The sequence below is a fragment of the Antechinus flavipes genome, chromosome 1, assembly GCF_016432865.1.
Source record: "Antechinus flavipes isolate AdamAnt ecotype Samford, QLD, Australia chromosome 1, AdamAnt_v2, whole genome shotgun sequence".
Classification (NCBI taxonomy): Eukaryota; Metazoa; Chordata; class Mammalia; order Dasyuromorphia; family Dasyuridae; genus Antechinus; species Antechinus flavipes.
In genome coordinates, this window is record NC_067398.1 from 465,659,328 (window position 1) to 465,682,802 (window position 23,475).

Genomic DNA, 23,475 nt, shown 5'->3' on the forward strand with positions numbered 1-23,475 from the left:
AATATGTTGATAAATCATTTATTTTATTATTGATCATACATAACTGAAAAGAAACTTCAGAACTAATTGGTTCTGATAAAATGTACTTTCTAAATAATAGTGCAATTGTATCAAGGTTTAAGGTTTACAAAATGCCTTACAAATATTTGATCTTTACAACAAACCTGAGAATTAGGTACTGTTATCTCCATTTTGCAGATGAGGAAACGGAGGCAGACAGAGATCAAGTGACTCACCACAGTCACATAGCTAGTAAGTGTCAGAGGTAGAATTTGACATTAGGTTTGTTGTCTCCAGGCCCAGCATTCTCTATCACACCATTCAAGTTCTCCTGTTCTACAGTTCAGATTTTTTTAGATTAATTACTTCTCACCCTTCCCCTCCCAAATAAGAAGGTACTCATTGAAATTTGAACTTCCTCACTTCAGTTCCTTGTTTATGAAATGCAGAGCAAGAATCCATATTGTTATTTATTTGGCTTTGGTAAATTATTTTTATGTAGTAGAATTAGCAGAGGATGATAAGTATTAACCTAGTCCCATTTAGTGTGAATATCCTCTGCCTTGGTCAAATTATAGTTTTTATAAAAGAACAGAAGACGACTTTTATTGATGTGGTTGTAATTGAGTTTAATACATCTTTGTATGTAGTGAGCGATTTTATAAGGAAGAATTAAGTGTATGCTCCTTTAAAATTAAAGATTTCCCTCAGGCAATTTATTTTTAAAAATTCAATCCAACCTTTTTTTTTTTTTTTTTTTTCCCTCTTAAACTCTTCAGGTTAACTCTGAATGTATTAAATTAACTAGTGGCATAAATTTACTTATACCACATGCTTTCTAATTTTATTCAGTCATACTTCTCCTTTTATTTAAAATGTTACCAAAAAACCTAGAACTATCATAATGAGTCCTAGTTTTTTTTAATCACCAAACTAGGACTTACCCCTAATCCCCAAAGTGTAGGAACAACTCTCCCTTTTTTTTTTTTTTTTAAAGCTTATTGTTCGGATAACCCACCTTTTCTGGGTTGAAGGTAGGAGAAAATAAGTTAATTAATTAAAGTGTTTTGGTTTGAGAGATCTTTTCTGGTAGCTAGCTATTTGAGAAAATTAGAGAATAAATTTTGAATCTATGCCACATAGATTAGAAATAAAAAAAAATATCTCAACAAATGAATCAAGGTAAACAGAGTCTGGGATACTGTTCACAGTAATGTAAATATGTGATAATACGGCCTACAGTTTCTGCTACAGTTTCTGAAAAAGCTTAGGCTAATGGACAGCTTGAAGTTGAGCCCTGAGCTTTAATAAGCTAAAGCTAATTGAGTACCTTCACTAAATTAGGTACCAAAATAATGAGTTCCCAGATCGTTGCCTCCTTACAAGTCTAGTGGGCTTTCAAACACAGCAGGTCAAAAGCTTTTGTCCCAATCAGCAGCAGTGCCAGGCCCATAATTTGGCTGCTATGCTTCAAGTAAGTGAGATGAGAAGAACTGATTCCCTCCAGTAAATAAATAAATAAAATAACAAAACAAGTAAATTTGCTAAAGAAGATAGAAAATCCAGTGAATTTATCCCAAATTTAGGGTTTGATTATATTTGATATTTTTGTTGGTTGTTTGTGTGTGTGTATGTTTTATATTAGTTTTCCATAGTCTTTATGCCCCAGTATGAAATTCTTGCTGAAAAATCATTTTCAACCTTCTAGCATGTTTTCTCAAGTGAACAGCCTTGGGTTTTCTTTTTTTTTTTTTTTACAAGTGAGATGTAGTCACTGGCAAATAATTTTTCCTTCTTCCAAGTTTGAAAGAAAACAAGAAGGCTTCTCTCCCCCCCCATGTTGTTGTATTAAAAGAATCTAATTATCATAGCTCTTTTGTAGGAGCCATGAAATATTTTACATGCTAAAGAATTTCACCCACCATTTAAGAGAGACAATCTTAGAGCAATTTATAGTCTAAGCAGAAAACAAAAATGGTAAAAAAATAAATGAATTAGGCTACCTTTAAAATTCCTATATAAAGTGTACTAATTGGTCATTTATTTGGAAATAAATGCTTTGCCTCCCAATGGCTTTTTTTTTCCTTCTTCAGAAAATCACATTACAGAGCATACTGCGGAAAGTTACATGTTGCAGTGGCAGCGAGGGCATATCTCTAATTATCAGTATCTTCTGCACCTCAACAACCTAGCTGATCGGAGTTGTAATGACCTCTCCCAGTATCCTGTGTTTCCGTGGATAATAAATGACTATTTCAGTGCGGAATTAGGTAAATAGCATACATATATTAAGATAATATTAATTGTCACTGGGATAACACTCAAAGGTTTTCAAAAGAGATGGGATGATGTGCTCCATAGCTTACTGGTCCTCCTGGAAGTGCCAGAGGCACACAGTTATAGATAAATTGCCCCTCAGCATAGTATCCCTCAGAATAATTTCAACATTAGAAGTCTCCTATATAGATGAAATCTAAGGCCTAATATCATTCTCCCTCCCCTGATAAAAAAGCAATGGAGAATTTGCCAGGTTCTTAACAGATGTTAATAAGGAAGTAGTTGCCTTTATTTTTTAAAGAAGAAAAGTTAATTCTTTGGAGGATTTATTTTAATGATGTATTGTCTTTATTTTTCAGCTTTTGATTACTATCTTAAGAAATGAACACTCATTGGTCATACTTAGGGATCCTAGATTAAGAGCTGATGGGAAACTTTGTGGTTCCTCCTATTACTTTAGAGATGTATTTTAATTATTCAGTGGATATTTATTAATCACTTTTATTATGCTAGGCACTCAGCTAAATTTTTTAGTGAAGTGCTGAATTTTAGTCTTGATTCTGTCCAGTCATCGAGGCTGTCTTCTGGGGAGCCAGCCTCTATATGGGCAATAGGAAGCCAACTGCCAAACAGTTGGACTCTCACATGACCAGCCTAGGTGAGCAGAGGGTAACTAAGGCAAAGATAGGGATCACCTTGTGCCAGGCAAGTCAAACTACTGTCACTATCATGATCTTTACTGCCTCAGACACTGTTGGACCTTGAATCCTGTAGCTTTGAATATAGCTCTGCTTCTAGATCAGTGGCAGATTGTCTAATACAAGAAAATGATAGAATTTTTCTGTGGAAATAACATTTAAAATGAGGCTTCACTATCTTTGTTGCCACTGTACCCTAAAAATCATATGATCTTTCCATCTGATTCAGAGTTGAAATCTCCCCTATGTGAACTTCTAGGAAATAATGGTTGTCTTACTTTTTTGTTTGTGTCCCCAGCACTTAGCACAGTGCTTTGTACATAGTGATCACTTAATAACTGCATCATTCCTTCATTTATCTAACTATGGAGATGGATTGGTTAGATATTCTTTTCAGCATCTCAATGCTGACTATAATAGATTTCTTTGCACTGTGATTTAGAGGAAAGTGAATAGGATTTCTAGTTATAGGACCTGAATTCTAATCCTGCCTTTGCCACTTGGAAGACACTTAATCAGTCCCTTTGGACCTCATTTTCTTTATCTGTGAAATGAGAGGGCTAAATAATCTCTAAGGTCCATGCCAGCTGTAATTCAATATATGTTAATTGTTGAGAAATTTTTAATATCTGTATGTTGTTTTAACTAAACACATTACTGAAGCACTGCTTTCGTATCTCATCATGGCATAGAAGTCACCTTGAGGACCTAAGAACAAACTCTTTCAGGTCTTACAAAACTGGAAAGACTTCAAAGATGCTCTATCACTGAACTTGTCTATTGTAGTAATAACCTAGTTAGACTTAGAGAGGTTCATTATCAAAAGATAGGCCTTTCAAGGGTTTGTTTTTTTTTTTGGTAGAATTGATAAAATTTACATCACTACAGCTCTTGAAAACTGTTTACTAAGGTGTGGAAAAGCTGCAGTCCATGACTGCCCCTATTGAATAAATGTTCTTTTTTTCCTTTTGAAATAAATTAAAATCATTCTCATGCAAATTCTTCAAAATATATATATAGAAATTATATGTGTCAATCATTTTTTTTCTGGTTACACATGTATATTCATTTTTAAAAAATATATTTCCTTATGAATCATGTTGGGAGAGAAAAATCAGAACAAAAGGGGAAAAACTGCAAGAGAAGAAGAAAACAAAAGGAAAAAAAGTGAACATAGTATGTGTTGATTTACATTCAGTCTCCATAGTTTAGTTCCCTTTCTGGATGCAGATGACATTTTCTATCCAAAGTCTATTGGGATTGCTTTGGATCACTGAATCACTGAGAAAAGAACCAAGTCTTTCATAGTTGATCATTGCATAATCTTACTGTTACTGTGTACAATGTATTCATGATTCAGATTGTTTCACTCAGCATCAGTTAGTGTAAATCTTTCCAGGCCTTTCTGAAATCAGCCTATTCATCATTTTTAATAGAACAATGATATTCCATCATTTTCATATACTATAATTTATTCTGCTATTCCCTAATTGATGGGCATTTACTTATTTTCCAATTCTTTTGTCACCATAAAACGAGCTGCTACAAATATTTTTGCATGTGGGTCCTTTTCCCTTCTTTATGATTTCCTTGGGATACAGACCCAGTAATGGCACTGCTGCATCAAAGGTTATGCATAGTGTTATAGCTTTTGGGTATAGTTCCAAATTGTTCTCCAGAATGGTTGGATCATTTCACACCTTTACCCACAAAACATTAGTGTCAGTTTTTCCCTCATCCCCTCCCACATTTATCATTATCTTTTCCTGTCATCTTGGCCAATCTGAGAGGTGTGAGATGGTATCTCAGAGTTGTTTTAATTTGCAGTTCTCTAATCAACAGTGATGTGGAACATTTTTTCTTATTACTATAACTGGCTTCAATTTCTTCATTTGAAAATTGTTCATCTCCTTTGCTCATTTATCAGTTGAGGAATGACTTGTTTTCTTATAAATTTGATCCAGTTCTTTATATGTTTTAGAAATGAGGCCTTTATCAAAAACATTGGTTGTAAAATTTTTTTCCTAGCTTTGTACTTTGCTTTTAATCTTGTTTGTATTGGTTTTTTTTTTTTTTTTGTAAGAACCTTTTAATTTAATGAAATCAAAGTTGTCCATTTTGCATTTCATAGTGTTCTCTAGTTCTTTGGTCATAAATTCCTTCTCCAAAGATCTTCTAGGTAAACTATCCCTTGCTCTTCTAATTTGCTTGTGATATCACCCTTTACACCCAAATCATATACCCATTTTGTTCTTATTTTGGTATGGAGTAGGAGAGGTAGGTCTGTGCCAAGTTTCTGATATCACTTTCCAGTTTTCCCAGTAATTTTTGTGAAACTGAATTCTTATCTCAGAAGCTGGAGTTTTAGGGTTTCTCAAATACTAGATTGCTATAGTCATTGATTATTGTGCCACGAATAGTTAATCTATTCCATTTAGTTATTCATTTTGAGAGTCACAGTTACTGTCAACATTCTAAAAGCGTATGAGAACTTATTTCTCAGTGATAAAGTCATGTCTCCCTACTTCTCATAATTTATACTTAAGTTTTGAAACAAGGCAAAGCAAGTTGTGGTTAAGAAATCCATTCTCTTGTTTCAATTAGAAAGCATTTTTTGTTTCATTTAGATCATCACCTTTTTCCTCACTGAGTGGTTTTTATCCATCTCCAGAATGTCCTTAATATTTAAGAGGTCCCACACTTCAATTAATGTTAATAACTTACTATACTAGAGATTATGATTGCTTTTTTTCTTTGCTCTGTGCCTTCTCAGTGATTGAGAATATTTTCATTTCAATTCAACATATATTTAACATTATGTTGACTCAAAATTTGGATATTACCTTTTTCTTTAGAACCTAGGAAAGTTGAGGGAGGGGGTAGATGAGTTTGATTTGGGTTTTTAACAGATGCACTACACAAATAGCAACAGAATTTGGGTTTTATGTTTTTTAGATCTATCAAATCCTGAAACCTTCCGGGATCTAAGTAAACCAATAGGTGCACTGAATAAGGAAAGGCTAGAAAGATTATTGGTAAGTTAAACCATGATGTCTTTTTTTCTGTCAGAGATTCCTTGAGCCATTTCCATCGCATCATTTTAATGACCAAGGCATATTTATTTCTCAAACAACAAGCAAAAAATAGGATAAATAGTAGGGAGAGGAAGTTCCATGAAATCAGTTTCCCATACTTCTCCATAACCTTACTTACTTACTCCACATGGATGCCAAGACTGTCATTAGTCCAATCTTCTTGTTGAGGCATTGTTTTCAATGACTCTTTGTGACCCCATTTGAACTTTTCGTGACAGATATATTAAAGTGGTTTGCCATTTCCTTTTCCAGGTCATTTTATAGATGAGAAAACTGAGGCAAACAAGTTTAAGTGGCTTGCCTATTATCACACAGCCCGTTAAGAATCTGAAGTCAGATTTGAAAAGGAGTCTTCCTGGCTCAAACCCTGTACTCTATCCATTCTGCCAACTTAATACCCATTCTAGTCTAACAGAAAAATAATCTTATTCAGATACTTAAATAGATTTGTATTGTGTCATCTGATTAGGAGAGTTCACAGAGATGCAAATTGCAACTCCTTGTGTAAATTTCATACATTAGTTCCTGAAAACGCATCACAGAGGGTTCATTCTGGTGGCCTTCTTAGAGCTCTCCCAACTTTGCAAGAATACCAGTAGAGAGCACTTTTGATATGTACCTATACTTGCCATATCACTAGCCCATTTTTTCATTTTGTCTGACAAGTTATCTATGAAGAGCTCCTGGGGGACTAAGTCATAGCAGCTCCATGTGCCTGTCTCTTTCCCCCAGTGTGGTACTCCGGTTAAATTCAAACAGATCTTACTAACCACAAATCTTTGTTGCTGTAGAAGTTGCATTCTATATAAAGTAACCACGTGTCTCTATAGATAAGAAAACACAAAATTGGCTTAACTGCTGGAGGCCAGTCAGTAGTATTTGCATATTTGTCCTTAAATATTTCCTTCCCTCCTCTTATCTTTTGAGAAATAAATAAGAAAAATCTGTTTTCCTTCCTGCCTTATATTTCCACCATATCCTCAGCCTCTTCTAGCATATCAAATATCTTTTAGGCACATTTTTCTATAATTTCATATTCTTTGTGTACATGGGAGTAGCTCTTTTTTTCATTGCTAAGAACAGTGTTTTCTTTCACATGCTATAGATACGTTACCAGGAAATGCCAGAGCCAAAATTTATGTATGGAAGTCATTATTCTTCCCCAGGCTATGTGCTCTTTTATCTTGTTAGGATAGGTAAGATTCATTTTTATGGCCTCCTATTAAGTTTTGATCCACTTGGATGCCAAATGACTGAATGATCAAACTTGGTTCTTTGATTTTTCTTTCTAGCTCCAGAGCATATGCTTTGTCTTCAGAATGGAAGATTTGATCATGCAGACAGAATGTTCAATAGGTTTGTTATCTCCCTTATATGTTTTTGAGGTGTGGCATTTAAAACAGACTCTCTTTTTCAGAATTGTATATGTGAAATTTAAGAGACCGAAATTCTGAATCTTTCTTGGTGAGTCTTTGTACTGTTTTACAGTAAATTGTACTGTTTTATTATATTTAGTGTTGCAGAAACTTGGAAAAACTGCTTGGATGGTGCAACTGATTTTAAAGAGGTCAGTAAGTAAGAAAGCTAATGATTCACCATGTACATAGTTTTTATGTACATTAGTCATTAGTACATGACCAATGACCCTTAATAGTTTTTGATGTTTATTTGTTTTTTCCTCCCATAAAAAAACTTTCAGCTGATTCCAGAATTCTATGGTGATGATTTCAGCTTCTTAGTCAATAGTCTGAAGTTAGATTTGGGGAAGAGGCAAGGAGGCAAAATGGTTGATGATGTACAACTCCCACCATGGGCATCAGGTAAACAGGATCAGTGGAATCCTAATAAGCTTTGTTGTCCAGAATAATAGCAAATGTTTCCATAAATATCTTTTTGTTATTTAGAGTATTCTTGAATGAAAATAAAACAATCTTTAAGGGGTCATTGAAGAAGGGAATCCTATTTAGGATCTAAAGTCTTTCATCTTTGTAAAATGAATAAAGAGGGTTTTATATTTCAAGAAGGTTGAATTTTGTGAAAATAATTATTACCTATCCTTTATGTGTTTTTAAGATGGTAAATGAAAATATAATCTTGTTAGGGGTTTGCTTTCACTATCTATACATAAAACAGGATAGATCTGTTTGGATTAGAAGGAAATGAAGTGGGAGAAAAGAAGAATGGAGACCCCAAAATCAGTTGTCTTATTTATTTTGTTCTAATAGGTCCTAAAGACTTTCTTCAAAAAAGTAAAGAAGCATTAGAAAGCAATTATGTCTCAGAGCATCTTCATGAGTGGATTGATCTAATATTTGGCTACAAGCAAAAAGGAAATGAAGCCATTGGAGCCCATAATAGTGTGTAACAAATCTATTGAAAATCTTTCATATCATTTGGTGAAAATAGTCCAACATTGATTAAATGCTTTTTTGCAGAACCTAGGGCTTGGTGCTAAGGACAAAGCCAAAAACAAATAGTCTACTATTCAGGAACTTATGTTCTACCTTAGGGATACAAAATGAATACAAACAAGTGAACATACAGAAAGTTAAAAAGGGGAAAACATGTAGTGAGGGAGAAGTTAGGGGAGTACCTGAAGGAAGAATAGGATTATGAAAGGCAGAGATAAGGAATGAACACGTTTCAAGCATGGAAGATAATTTGTGTAACTGTATAGGGGTGGAGAATGAGTGACAAGTTCATGAAATGGCAAGTAATCCAATTTGGCTGGAATGTAAAGTGCATGAAGGAAAATTGTGTGACATGAATGGAAAAGTAACTGGGGCCAAATTGTTGAAGGCCTCTAAACATCAAACTGTGAAGTTTATATTTTATCTTAGAAACAATTGGGAGTCACTGATGTATTTAGGAAAAGGGACTAAAAATGTAGATTGGAAATAATCAGAGAGTTCTATAAATAAAATTAGAATATAACTAGAGAACTTCACTTTGTAACCCTAAGAGGTTTCATATCATTTTTAATACTCTTTTATCTTGTTTGTATTCTCTTCTCTCCAGCTGTTCAGCAACTCTAATTATAACCCAGTTAAATTTGGTGGCAAAGAACTCAGATTCCTCTATATACCTATTAACATCTGTTTTTAATTGAAGTGAAAGTGACCATTTGTGTTATCTTTCATTTTACTTTTTCTCTGCACAACTTCTGAGGGGAGGGGATGAAGGGAGAGAAAAAGCAGAGGTGAGTGGGAAAGAAAAAAAAAAAATTCATTCTAGATTGTAGACATGGCCATATACTGCAATACCATTACCATTCAGGCTATAAGTCAGATTAATGAGTCAAGTCCCTTAATGAGAAAATAATGCATTCTTGATGACTGAAAAAATAGCACTTAAACAAGTCCTCTAGGCTGACAACTTAATTCTTGTTTTAAGGGGTTTTGCTCTTTATTGGTATCTTGTATGAGTGTAGTTGCTAAAAAACAAAAATCAGAAATCTAGGTTCTCTGATAATTAGGTTTTTAAATTTTTAACCTCTTGACCTTTTGAACATGTAGTAGATATTATATGTCATGGGAATTTACACATTTTCAGTTAAACATTATATCTTTTTTTTTTTTTTTTTTTTTAGTATTTCATCCCCTCACCTATGAAGGAGGTGTCGACTTGAACAGGTATTGAAATGACTATTTTAAAATGTTTCTTCAACATAAGAAATACAGTGCTCTTATAGGTTAATTTTTTAAATATACTCCTCAGTGAAGTTAAGGCACATTTAACATGAGTCGTATTTGATGATTTATTCTATATGATGTACCTCTTATGTGCAGTGTATTATACTAGATATTGCAGCAAATCCATAATAATTATGGCTGGGTCTTTGCCTTTAGTGTACTTAGAGTTCAGTATATAATAAGAATGATAAGACAAAAATAAGTAGAATAGAAATAATAAATACAACATGTTGTGATGTCAGATGACAAAAAAATCATCAGCAGATAGGAGATATGCAATTAATTTGTCTTGCTATTACTATGTATTATCTGAGTTGGATGTTTTTAAGAAACTTGTGACATAATTGCTCTGAAAATTGTGTTTTACCTAAAAGTATAGAGGATCCTGATGAGAAAGTAGCTATGCTGACCCAAATCTTGGAATTCGGGCAGACACCAAAACAACTATTTTCAATACCTCATCCTCGAAGAATCACCCCAAAGATCAAAAGCTTGTCACAGCCCTCCAGTCAGAACGCTTCCTTAGCAGATTCTCCAGGTAAATTTTATAGAGAACTCAAGTACTTTGTTCAGACTCTCTTTCATAAGATAGATACTTAGAAGTAGAGATTGGTTAAGAAGTGAGCTTTTGAGTTGCAGGGAGTAGGTTTTTTTTAATGTCTATCAACTTCATACTGCTCTTATAAATTTTGAATAGCTGTTGGTTTAAGTCATTGGCCATAGAGAAATCCAATTTCTTTTATTTGGGGCATTTTTCTTTTAGCTTAGGTTAGGACTGGTTAGGACTTCATGAATGTTGTTTGTTCCTTCTCTTTTTCCTTGTTTCCTTTGTCCAGAAAATCTAGTTTTGAGTCTTGGTTCTTCATTTCCCCATGTTTATGGCCCCTAGCAATGACATTTTTTTTTGCTGATAGAATTCTCCTCATGCAGCTTTAAGACTCCTAACCAGAAAGGAAATCAGGAACAATTGATATCCCATTCCTTCTTGTGGGCCATGAGACAAAATCATTCACTTAGCAAATAATTTAAGTGTGTCCAGAACTGTGGTAGGTGTTATATAACCTTCTTATCCCATTTCCATTTAGAATATTTTTCAGGCATAATCAAGGTAGTAGGTTGCAAATACCACACTATACTCTTTCACAGATTTTTCTTATATTTTTTCACCAATATCTAGTGAATTTTGTTCTTAATGAGGCTACAAGGCTTTAAAAAATGTCATTACCCAGCTATACATAAGATTATTTCATAGTCATATTTACATGTTGATCCTTAGTCATATTCTCCATAACTACTGTCATATGGTCATGTTGCCTAAAAATACTAATTATTTTTAAAAGGTGAATGTCTCTAATCCATCAGGAAAGCAGAAATAAAGGGAATGTCAACAATAACAGAATCCCAAAGAGAAGTGAATAAACAAATGCATCTAGTAATCAAAAAACTTATTCTTTTAGTCAGTTCATAGGATTATCAGGTTAGAGTTGAAAGGGACTAAAGTCATTGAATCTAACTTCTTTACATATGCATGATGAAAAAAGTGGAATCCAGATCTCCCTGACTTCAAATGCAGAGCATCCTATAAAACATGCTGTCTTAAATTTCAATGGGCATGGACTGTGTGCAAGGAAAATTCCTGTTGGCTAGGAAATAGGTTCTCAAGAAATTTTCCTTATATTTTTCATTTCAATTCAAATCAATGATTTTTGCTATGTTCCTGCTTTATAATAGATATTGGAGAAGATACAACATTTAGAGATAACAGTCCCTATCCTCGTGAAACTTAGTTTAGTGGAGTGACATGACAGATTATTTTTTTTTTGGTATTATAGTTATATGTGTTAGTGTAATAGAGGGCTATCAAAAGTGCTATGTAAATTCTAAGGAGTAGGGAAGGTCATTATAAAATGGAAGGATCTGAAAAGCTTTCAAAGAAGAGGTGATAATTGAGTTATACTTTAGACACTGGGTAAGATTTTAAAGGGCAGAGGTGGCCATTTTTTTGGCAGGGAGCAGAGACTTATGGAATGATGACTAATCAAGTTTTGCTAGACTACATGAAAATTGCATGAGATAAGGTGGTTACATTGTAGTTAGCTTTGACTACCAAAATAAAGAAGTAAAACTACTAAGTACGGAATAAGAAACCACTGAAGGGCTTTGAGAAGAACATGACTAAATAAATAAAGTTGATTGGTCTGGCAGTGTGTGGTGGTTGTCCTAAGTTCACAAAGAGGACCAAAATGACATCACTATGTTAGAGTCAAGTTACCATGAGCCTGACTTTGGCTGATCAGATCAGTATGAGCTTGGAATGCTCAGCCACAGGTCAGACACAGGTAGTCCCGGTGAGCTAACTGTGTACATCTCCTGTTTCTTCTGAGCTGATTCAATTCTGCTTTGTTCATTTGTTCTCTAAAGAAGGCATGACATTCTGGACAATCCTGTGCCAGTGTCTCCTATTTCATACAAAGTGATTGTATGACTTTTCAGAAGTTTTTGCCCATTTTTTAAATGTTTTGACCACAGGATGAGATCTCCACTTGCCACAGTAATCAGAAGAGGATTAGGTAAGCAGGCAATTTTTAGGACACCTTTTCTCACATTTGGAGGTGAACAATGTGATCTTTAAAAGGCTGCTGAGGTACCTGGAAGGCTGCCAGATCCCACAGCTGCTTCCAGTGAGAAGACAACCCTGGGCCACCTGTGTGTAGGGTTGTGACTTATAGCTCCTAGTGCATCTACACCTGCTGCTTCAACACTCGCCCAGTGCTTCAGGGCTTTGAGATAGGTAGAAATAATAAAATGGTGTGGTCAAGTCTTTTGATTCGTATGTAAATTAAGAATTCATATGTAATTAAGAAAGGCAGAGTTGTACAAAGTTATCAGCCTTACTCTCTTCCAGTCATCACTGTCCAGCTTCAGGACAGGGTCCAGACAACTGGTGATGACTGAAGGTGCAGGGGAGGACCTTGGTGTCTTCAGTATCTAACCAAGCTCCGAGCGCTCCACTACACCTGCTTCCCCTGCCTGGATGGCCATTGGAATGCATTGTTCATCCTCCTGCTGCACAAGGGGAAGTCTGCCCTTGCTTGGAGCAGACTCCCCGGCTCACCACAGGGAGGCGCTCATTTGTTGAGGCGCTGAAATTTGTTAATTTCAGCCTCCTTTAGCTTCTCTGCAGAATCAGTTCACTGGAGGCGTGGCCACTGTGTGCGCTGCTGCTTCAAGTGAGTTGGGGGGGGTCAGGAAAACACCTCAAAAGCAGCCCATAAAGGGCCTGGCCGCTGTCACCCTAGGGGCTTTAGTCTTCCCTGGACACAGGATGGATTGGAAGAGGGAAAGTTTGAAAGGAACTAGTATAGGTCTTTTTGGAGGCAGTAGTCTAGGGGCATGATGATGAGGTTTTGTCCTAGAGTGGACAAATTGTTGGACCAGAAGGAAAGAGATGATTGTGAGAGATACTGTGAACATATAATTGAAAAGAGTTTGTAACTAACTGGATGTGTGAGGAAAGGGAAGAGTCAAAGATAATATCTGTTTTTCTAATATAAGAAGTCAGCACCTTAATAGAGATCGGTAAGTCAGAAAAATAAGGATTCGTTTTAGAGAAAATATAATAACTTGTTTTGGTACATGTTGAGTTTTCAGGAGTCACATTGTTACCTCAGAGATATCCTGTTGAGTAGCTTCAAATAAAAATTTTTTATAGAAATCACTGCAGATGAAGATTTTTAAATCACTCATATGAAGGTGATAGTTGAATTTATCTTTAGAAATAAATGAGATTGTCAGGAGAGAAATAAAAGGTGACTGAAGATTAAAAAGTTAATGAATAGCTGGCTTAAAAGGTTAGAAAAAAGACAAGCAGAAGCTAAAAGGGAAGAAAACTTAGAGAAGTAGGAGTGAGATGGCCAGTAGTGTCAAATGTTCCAGACAGGTTAGAGAGAGTGAATGATGGGGAAAAAAAAAAGTCCTTTGCATTTGAAGACTAAGGGGGTCTAAGGGACAACATTCCAAATCTACCGATATAGAAAAAATTTAGTCTTCACAGAATATGGTTCTGAAATTCAGAACCTAGTCTATTATTGCTAATATTTTCCCTTGAGTATTGTAACAGTAAAGTAGTATAAGACATAACTATGTAGAGTTGTTTTTTTTTTTTTTAGTTATAACTATTTTGGCAATGACTTAGTCTCTCCAGGTGAAGAATCATTTGAAGACCTGACTGAAGAAAGCAGAACACTTGCCTGGAATAACATCACCAAACTGAAATTACATGAGAGCTACAAAATCCACAAAGAGTAAGAGTCTTAACTTGAATATTAGCAAACTGGCAGACTACAAAAATTAAGATTTTAAAACTGTATTCATTGTTCATATGAATTTAAAAAAGTCATTATTCCATCTCCAAAAGTATGTGTTGTGACCTTGGATAAAGGTCTTTGAAATGTGGGCCTGAGTCCTTTTTTTGGATCACCTTGCTGAATGATGACAAGATACTAGAATTTTGTTTACCTTCTCATTTTACAGTTGAAAAAACTGAGACCCAGGAAGAGGATTCTTAAGAGGAAAGCTATAAACTCAGGAAACTGGGCTTTCCATTTGTTACTTCCTCATTGTGTCATTTGGGCAGGTCACTGAAACCCCATGACTTCAGTTTACTTTCCTTTCTAAGGGCTTAAACTTGATTATCTTTCCAGATTCTTTGAGCTTTAACATACTTTCCTGTTCTCAGTAAGAGGAAATATGGAAAAGGAAATTCACATATGTTGTTGTGTATAAGGCTCTATTCCTAGATAGTAGGGCTTCCACTTTTGACCCATATATAGTAGTTATCTATTACTAAGATTGTTGATCTAGAGTAGAATCTTAGAAATAATTTACAGATGAGGAAACTGAAATCCAGTTTAATGACTTGCCCAAGATCATACATACAGATTATAGTAAATGGCTTGTCTAGGATTTTAATCCAGAAGATCTGGATTAAAATCCTTTTCCCCTTCACTATTCTTCTTCCATATATACTCTTACTGGCAGTTTCTTCTCTCCATAAATAATTTTAAGGTTTTCAGAAACCCCCTCAGGCCCTTTGGACAGATTTTGAAATTATGATTTATAGTCACTATTCAGGGGGGGAACAGTATTGGAGAAGGAAGCTCAATGATGACATTTGCTGAATAGTGATTGTGGATGTCAGATTTTATACCCTTGAAGCATTTTTGTGCTGTAAGTTGGTGTGATCAGTGGGGGAAGCATTTTATGGAATGAGAACTTATAGGCTGCTGGATATGTTTTATCAGAACTCTTTTATAGGATGTGCTTGTAGCCAGTGATTTTTTACTGGAGATGTATGCATGCTCATAGACTATGAACATTACCATTACTAGAGAAATGATTCAGAGGAGGAGATCTGATAGCCACAATTAAACAGTGTCATCTTAAACACTGCAACTCTATGTTATTATTTTATACCAAACTGACCTTTTGCTTTTCTGGAGCTTCAAGCAGATGGTAATGCAAATGTAATCAAATCCTTCAAAGAATGTGTAGAAACATAGGCAACCTGTTCAGACACTTAGAATGTTATAGATCTGCGGGGGAGCAAGTCTACTGGCAAATTCATGTGCTTATTCATTTCATCTCAGTGGGGTAGAGGAAATCTGCCACTTCCCATTTAGAAAAGATATTGTGGAAAAAGTAGAATTGGCTTGGTGAGTTGGAAGAGAAGTTGCCTTAGAATACCTGTAGAGCAAAAGGATGTGAGTAGACATGAGATAATTGAATAACAATTTAGTAAATGTGTGTAGGGCAGAAGACTTAGGGATCCAGAAAGGAGAGTAAGGTAAGAAGACAAAAAAAGAATATAGAGTAGCGGGAATTGAAGAATAGGGTAAATCCCCTACAAACATGGATGATAACTGATCTATAAAATTGTTTTTAAACAGGGCAATTACTGGAATAGCAGTCTCTTATAATGGGTCTTCAGTCTTCACAACATCTCAAGGTTTGTCTCATGTTATAAAAATTGAGAAGTGAATCTCAGCAATATGACTAAATCTGAAATTCAGTTTTTCCAATTCAGACTCCTTTACACAAGGAAGAAACCAAATAGCAGAGAACTTAAGTCGCAGAGGACTATTCTGTACTGCTTTGCCATAGACATGAGTTCAGCTGATAAGTAGAAATTCTTACAGATTCCTTGTTTTTCTGATTTAACTTAAGCCTTCTCCTTTTTGGTTTGTTTTAATTAAATTTCTTTGGGCATTTTACAATGTAGAAAGAGTTAGATTGAAATTTAATTATAGGCTCCTAGGTCTAGAAGCAAAAAGGGTCTCAGAGGCTGTCTGTCCAGTCCCCTCATTTTACAGTGAAGGTACTGAGGCACAGAGAAAAATGACTTGCCCAGGATCATCCAGGGAATAAACAGGATGAAGTCTGAATCCAGATTCTCCAACCAACCCCAAAACTATCTGTCCCACTTAATTTATTGGGATATCTTCCAGAGAATTCCCTCTCTACAGAAATCAGAATCAATCCATGAGGATTGAAAAACTATCAGGGATGAAATTATGAAGACACAAAGAAACAATTCTGACAAAAAGAATTTATCTAAAAGAGATTGCTGTTCTTCTATCATCATTATCATTTTTGTTATACCTTAACAAGATTACTAAAATAATCTGAAATTGTTAGTTGATAAGTATATTTTTAAAAGATTACATTAATAATTTTAATATCTCTAAGATGGACTGAAACAAGAAAATATATAAATATGAATATGTCTGCTTTCCCTGGTATTTTGATTTTTAACATTTTATACTGTTTCCTTTTTAGATTTTTGAAAAGTTAATTTTAAGAAGGTTGCTTTTAATTAAGCAATCTATTCTTTGGCTCTCTATCCTATTAAGCTTTATTTCTGTTCTATTAATCCAGAAGCTTATACTTTTCTATCAAACACTATTAAATAAGCCAAAATAGTGCTGTTTGATCCTTGTTTAGCACAATATTTTATCATTTGTGATTTTTCATCCCTTTTACATGCACAAATATCTACTTCAGTAGACATGCAAAAGCAAATTCCCACAGAGGACAGATGTAATTATAAAGCCAGTCAAAGGAAGTTAATACTCTGATTCTTTACTAGGCTCCTTTAGTCTCCCAAGTTATACAAAGGCTGTTCTTATGAAAGAAAGAAGCAATGATGTTTTGCCAGGATGTTCATTCATTTGTATTTTGCTATATCCCCGGTCTTTAGACTGTTAAAGGCATCTTTAAATAGGGCTTTGTATTCTTAGCTGGGCTTGTCTGACACAGTTGGTTTAAAATCCTTCTTTAATCTTTGTATGATCTTGTAAATCTTGACATTCCTTTCTCCAAGCTCTTGAATATTAAAGTTTAATTGTTATTCTTGATTTGTCAGTAAGATATACAAAAATTTGAAAACTTTAATTTTTACTATTTGTTCATCTTATTTTTTTTTAAAGAATCTGTTACTGATATGCACATTTCCTGCATATTCTATTATTATTTTCATTGTTGAATGCGTTTTAAGTATGGAGAGGTAGTAATCAAAGATTGGTTATCTAATAGCTCAGATTCAAGATTGAAACAAAAATGTAATAGTTGTCCATCCAACAGTGAGAAAAAGAAAGATTATTTAGTCATGAAAGGGGCAGGATATTTATTGAGGACATAGCCATTCTGTACTAGTGTTGGCATATTGCTAGAATTTTGCCTCAGGGAGAGGAACAAGGCTCAAGGACATTTTCAGTGCCCTTTAAACTATCTTAGTCTGTGTGGGATAGGATTTGAAGAAAAGTTGTCCAGACCCAGATTGTGGGGAGCCCTGATAGATAATCTTCTTGCCACAGGAGAGAGCCCAGGAAAAATTACATATTAACTTAACTCTTATATTCATCTTTGGCATTATCATCTCTATTACATAGTAGAAATTATTGACCTTAAGAAAATACCTTCTAAATAGATAATTATAGAAAGAAAAAAATGTAGTTTCATTTATCCTACTTTCTCTGTTCATCTTATTGTATTTCATTAATAAATATAACACAAAATGAAAAAGTTTGAATTCTAAAAGTTAATCATATTAAAAGCTTGATGGGAATGCCTCTCAGATAGGATCTGTACCTGGTAGTAGAGGATTTATAGTTCAAGTTCCTTAACTTTCAACTACCCCAAAGTGATTGTAAAACACAGTAAGGATTTCTATTTTCTTCAGTATTTTTATGATCTGTAATTTCATTGACGTGGATGGATACTCCCTCCAGCAATACAGTTTGTAGCTGCTTTTAACTTTGTATACAACCTTTGAAAGTTCCCGTGAATGAAAAATTTTTCAGCCTATTTTCAGTATTGATGCTGAGCTTCTCTGAAGGTCTGTACATTTGTCTGTAGAGAGCAACTATATGGTCTGTTGCCAGGCCCATCTTTGAAGTGTGATAGGTCCTTGTGTTTCATTGAAATAACTTCAAAGAACCTAAGAGTCCCTCAGAGCTAGTAGTTATCTAAGGTAGGACTTCAGTAGAAAGGTGATCAGTACCTTCATGGAAAGAATTCATCTGTGTTTGCAAGTGCCTTTTGCTTTATTTTATTTTCTTAAGTTACCATCAGAGAACATATGCAAAATATGTAAATGCTGTCATGGAATTTCCCCATGGTTTTTTCTTTATAGTTCCATTTAAATTGTGATATACAAAACAAAATAAAAAGTTATGACTACTATTTTTTCACAGTTTTTAATTAACTCTCATGTTTGGACATTAAAGTAAGTTTATATGTTAGTGCCAAATCTTGCATGTGCCAAAAAGTCAGTGAGTGGTAGTGTAAAAAATGATTTTAACTGACTTTAGAAACATTTAAAAGTTGTGATAAGCAAACGATGCTAGAATAATGGCTTCTCAGTTATTCTGTTTCAGGAAATGAATGATACCTTTAATTGGGGTTCCTTTCTCATGATTACCAAAGCAAGAAAGGCCCATAAATATTATTGAACTATTTGTCAAGGCATATATATTAGGTGGAATATTTAAATAGTACAAGTTAAACATTTTAAAATTTCACTTTCTACCTTTAAGCTCAGTTCTGTTACTATATTTTCAAATTTTAAATTTGATCATGTTGAAGTGTGAGAAAAATAATAATTTCATTTTGGTTCTGTAAATTCTTTCCTTAGCAGAGAATGATGTTTCATGGAATCTCAGTTGTCATTTAGACCACTCTGCTACCTTACTATTATGGAATCTTTCTGTAGCATGTGTGATGGATAGTCACTCTGTTTTCTGAACAAACATTTCAGTGGACAGAAATCTTACTCCTTCAAGATGCAGTCTGTTCCATTATTATATAGCTTTAATTGATAGAAAGTTCTTTATTAACTGATGGTGTCTGAATACAAATTTTAGCTTACTTTTTTCCTTCACTTTCTTTTTTTTTTCCAATAGGTTTTTTTGTCTTTTTTTCACAATGTGACTAACATGGAAATATGTTTTGTATAATTGCACACGTATAACATTTATCAAATTGCATGCTTTCTCATTGAGGAAAAAAAGGAAGAGAATTTGAAATTAAAAACTAAAAGATCAAAGTTATATTTGCATGTAATTTTTAAAAATTAATTTTTCAAAAGTTCTTTCTCATATTTTTTTTCTTAATAATTGCATTAGATTCTACTTTGAAGATGTTTTCTAAAGAATCCAAAACTCTCCAAAGAAGTATATCATTTTCAAATATGGTGAGTTACTTTTAAATCTTATTTTTTATTGAGTTTTGATGGACATCAGTATACAGTTAGTAATTTGATACTTAATTTCTCTTTCATCTGTCCCCATAGAAAATATTTTGTGTGTTGTTCTAGGTTATTAAATTAACCCATTTTGAAACTCTTTCAGTTTTTCTTTCTAATACTATTGTGTTTAACCTAGAAGTTAGTGAATGAATGAATGAATGAAAAAGCAACAGTTAAGCACTTATTTTGTTCTATGTATGAACTATATTTTGAAGGTTTAAGTTGAAAAAGTTAGAAAGTTCTTAAGGAATGTTCTTAAGGAAATTGTACTCTAACTGGGGGAGATAAAACACAAAAGCAATTTCATCTGTAAATCAGATAACAAGACTTAAGAATAAAGTCATCAAAGGATGGGAAGACCCAGAGGTGCATATATTACATGCATAATTAAGATGGTAGGGATTGTGGGACATAAAGATAGGACAGATAGTAGAGGAATCTTAGGAGGGAGTGGCAGTGCGAATAAGGCTGGGGAGTTTTCTCTCATCAAAAAATTTGGAGTTGATTCCCATATCATCCATATTTTTGAACAGTCAGATTTCTGAGAGAGAGTGGTGGGTTCAGGACAGCCTCAATTGTGTGGCTCTTCTAACTGCCCAACTGCACTAGGTTGGTTCTTTCCCATTTTTGTTTGTTGTTTTGTTTTGTCTTGTTTTGTCTTTTTTGTTTTTTTGGTTGGGAGGAAATCAAGTTTAAGTGACTTGTCCAGTTAATAACTGTCTGAGGCTGTATTTGAATTCTTGTTCTCCTGATTTCAGAGATGGTGCTCTATCCACCCTGCCCCCCTCCCTTTTTAAAAATTATTTATATTTATATATGTATATATGTATATGTATATATATATATATATCCTCCCCCCCCCCCCATTTATTTAGTTATTTTGTTTATAAGATAATTGAGGTTGTGACTTGTCCAGAGTCTAACAGCTAGTACGCACTAAGCATTTGAGGTCAGATTTGAACTTAGTTCCTCTTGACTCTCAGACTGGTGCTCTATCCACTGTGCCATCTAGCTACCCCTGCTGTGTTGGTTCTTATTGAAATAGCTTCTCCACTAGAACTTTGAATCACATCTATTTTGTCCTCCCTTTTCACACTGCCAGAAGAATATTCTGAAGTTACATATGAATCCATATTCAGTCATCACCTCAGCATTTTTTTCTTTTTGCAGTTCTTCATTAGTTTTCCAGGGTCTTGCCTTATAGCATAGTAGTAGGAAGCTTAGTAAATACAGTTTTTTGGATCTTTAATTTGCATGTCTCTTTCTTAAAATGTTAGACTAAAGTAAAATAGCTGATGTCTTCAAAAGTTGATATGCTTAGCTATCTATTGTATTCACATTTTCTTACACAGTCTAGTAAGAAGGGGAGGGTAGAAATCAGGAAAAGTCAATAAACAGAAGTGGGATTAGTTAATAATTTAATAGGTAATAATAAGATAATTTAAAGGATAATAAATAGTTAAGTAACCATTGTAAATAAGGTGGAACTCAGAATTTGAGTAGCCTACTTTTTTCCAAAAAAAAAAAAAACCCAAAAAACAAAGCCTCATTATGAGATTTTTACACTCCATGTTTTAAAGAATTATGTATAATATGTAAATCACTAAAATTAAATCTTTTTTTAACACAAAATTTCAGGCTTTATCATCTTGTTTAGTTTTACCAGGAGATAACACTGTCATAAGTTCTTCATGGGATAATAATGTGTGAGTATCATTGTTTGCTTTAATATATGATATCATCAACTGCACTGAAAATATTATGGGGGCTTAGAAGGACGCAGATTGAAATTGAGGGGATTCTTTCCTACCTCATTTTAGAAAAACATTGTATCCTTTTTAAAAATGTACAAATAGGACATATTCAAAAAACACGAGATAATGCTATTTTAAAAAATAAGCAACACATAAATTAAATCTAAATCCTGTTGTCTGTCACTGAAGATTGAGCCCAAATGAAAATAATCCACCTAATCTTTGTTTTTAATTCATATTTTAAAAGTGAAGAAGGATCTATCAGATCTGAATTAAGTAATCTGTAACGAGAATTAGCTGTGTAAATCACTTAATAGATTTGAAATTTAACAATATATTGTTTCTTGAGTATATATTTAAAAGAGCCACAATATCGGTCTTAAATGACATTTTAATAACATTCATTATCTTTTCTTGTAAGCTATTTTTATTCCATAGCATTTGGAAGACGGCAAGACACACTAATGGGACATGATGATGCTGTTAGTAAAATCTCTTGGCATAACAACAGACTCTATTCTGCATCTTGGGACTCTACAGTGAAGGTTGATAAATATATATAAAAGTGAAAATTCTGGAAATGATGGCAACTATTATGCTACTGATTATTATCTTAATATTTCTTAAGTGTTTACTTGCTGGTGGCTTTTTTAAAAATTCAGTGATATTTTAGGACATCTAACACAGTATTGACTCCTTGGATTTCATATAGTATGCAACCATAGAAAAGTATCATGATATTTAATTAAGATAACTAGCACCAGCAGTAAGATGTGCAATGCATATGCTTTTTAGAGCTGGAAAGACTAAAGAAATCATTTAATCCAACTAGAAATATAAACAGTAACGGTGCCTGTAGTGAAATACTTAAAAATATGCTTGCATCTCAGGTATGGTCCTGTGTTCCTTTGGAGATGACAGGGATCAAGAGACATCACTTTGAATTGCTGGCTGAGTTGGAACATGATGTCAGTGTGAGTATGGACAAGAATGAAATATAGACAGTAGTTTCTTTCTTTTCCTTATGCACACTCTTTGTCTCTCTCTCACACACAGACATAGACACACACATATACACACATGATTTTGTGCTGTTTCAGGTGTCAGTTAATCTGCCTTTTACAAATGTTTCTGATCCACGACTTGTCTCTCTTTAGCTTTGCATAGTTCTTGTATATTTCATTTCTTTCTGTCATCTATCCAACAAAGGATAAAGGAGAAATTTAAGATGAGGATTTTTGAATTACAATAAAGCTTTAGGACACTTTTACGAACCATTAAAAGCATATTTGCCTATAGTTGCCTATAGAATGTTAAGAACTACAGGAATTGTTTCATCCACCTCATTTTACAGATGAGGAAAGCCAAGTTTTGTTCATTTATTTCAGTTGTGTCTGACTTTTTGTGACCCTATTTGAGGTTTTCTTGATAAAAATACTGCAGGGATTTGCCATTTCCTTCACCAACTCATTTTACACATGAGGCAAGCCTGGATTAAATGATTTGTCCAGTTGCATAGTTAGAAAAGTGAGGCTGGATTTTCCAGACTCCACTCTACTCCACCATCTAGCTGCCTTTGAGGAAACTGAGACATAATTTTATGTATCTATTGATATGTTACTTGGGTGTGTGTGTGTGTGTAAAATATGATGTTGATATATATACTTACATCTATGTATTTTTTCCCAACAAATATATACTGCAACTTTTAAATGGTTAAAATTTTAAAAGGTAATAAACTGATTCTTGACAATTTGCCTGTTCTGTCATTTGGGAGGTTGCATAACCCATCTCTGTCAGGAATTAGCTGTATTTCAGACAGTTTGGCAGCTGCTATCATTTTTTTTTTTACTCCCAGATCTATTTTTCTGAGAATAACATCAGTTCAAGTTTAAAAAAAAAAAAAATAGCATAATTATTCCAGCAACACTTCATCTTTGGCAGCATACAAAGAACTTAGTTTCTAATTTTTAAGAAATAGGAATAATCATTTCCTCTGAGAAGATGTCTTAGGAAACATTTGTACTAATGACACCAAGAGGAAAAAATTTGTGGACAGTATAGCAAAGTTGAGTTGATTGCATTAGAACTAAATTTTTGAAACTACATAGTGACTGTAGTTATACCTATTTATTTCTATTTGGGATGCTCATC

At 34.0% G+C, this 23,475-nt stretch overlaps 1 protein-coding gene across 3 annotated transcripts in view; it reads left to right on the top strand.

The window, feature by feature from the left end:
* Positions 1–23,475, top strand: part of NSMAF (neutral sphingomyelinase activation associated factor) — a 68,598-nt gene that overhangs the window by 39,711 nt on the left and 5,412 nt on the right. For 2 of the 3 annotated variants that reach the window (XM_051970157.1, XM_051970155.1), the window contains exons 13-28: positions 199–252; positions 2,094–2,270; positions 5,931–6,010; positions 7,176–7,266; positions 7,363–7,426; positions 7,586–7,637; positions 7,770–7,890; positions 8,296–8,427; positions 9,660–9,702; positions 10,137–10,300; positions 13,958–14,066; positions 15,711–15,769; positions 19,446–19,513; positions 21,206–21,273; positions 21,743–21,866; positions 22,212–22,295. In XM_051970157.1, the coding sequence (XP_051826117.1) occupies positions 199–252; positions 2,094–2,270; positions 5,931–6,010; positions 7,176–7,266; positions 7,363–7,426; positions 7,586–7,637; positions 7,770–7,890; positions 8,296–8,427; positions 9,660–9,702; positions 10,137–10,300; positions 13,958–14,066; positions 15,711–15,769; positions 19,446–19,513; positions 21,206–21,273; positions 21,743–21,866; positions 22,212–22,295 (1,490 nt within the window). The remainder of the gene's footprint in view (positions 1–198; positions 253–2,093; positions 2,271–5,930; positions 6,011–7,175; positions 7,267–7,362; positions 7,427–7,585; positions 7,638–7,769; positions 7,891–8,295; positions 8,428–9,659; positions 9,703–10,136; positions 10,301–13,957; positions 14,067–15,710; positions 15,770–19,445; positions 19,514–21,205; positions 21,274–21,742; positions 21,867–22,211; positions 22,296–23,475) is intronic. The other variant, XM_051970156.1, reaches the window with a different exon arrangement.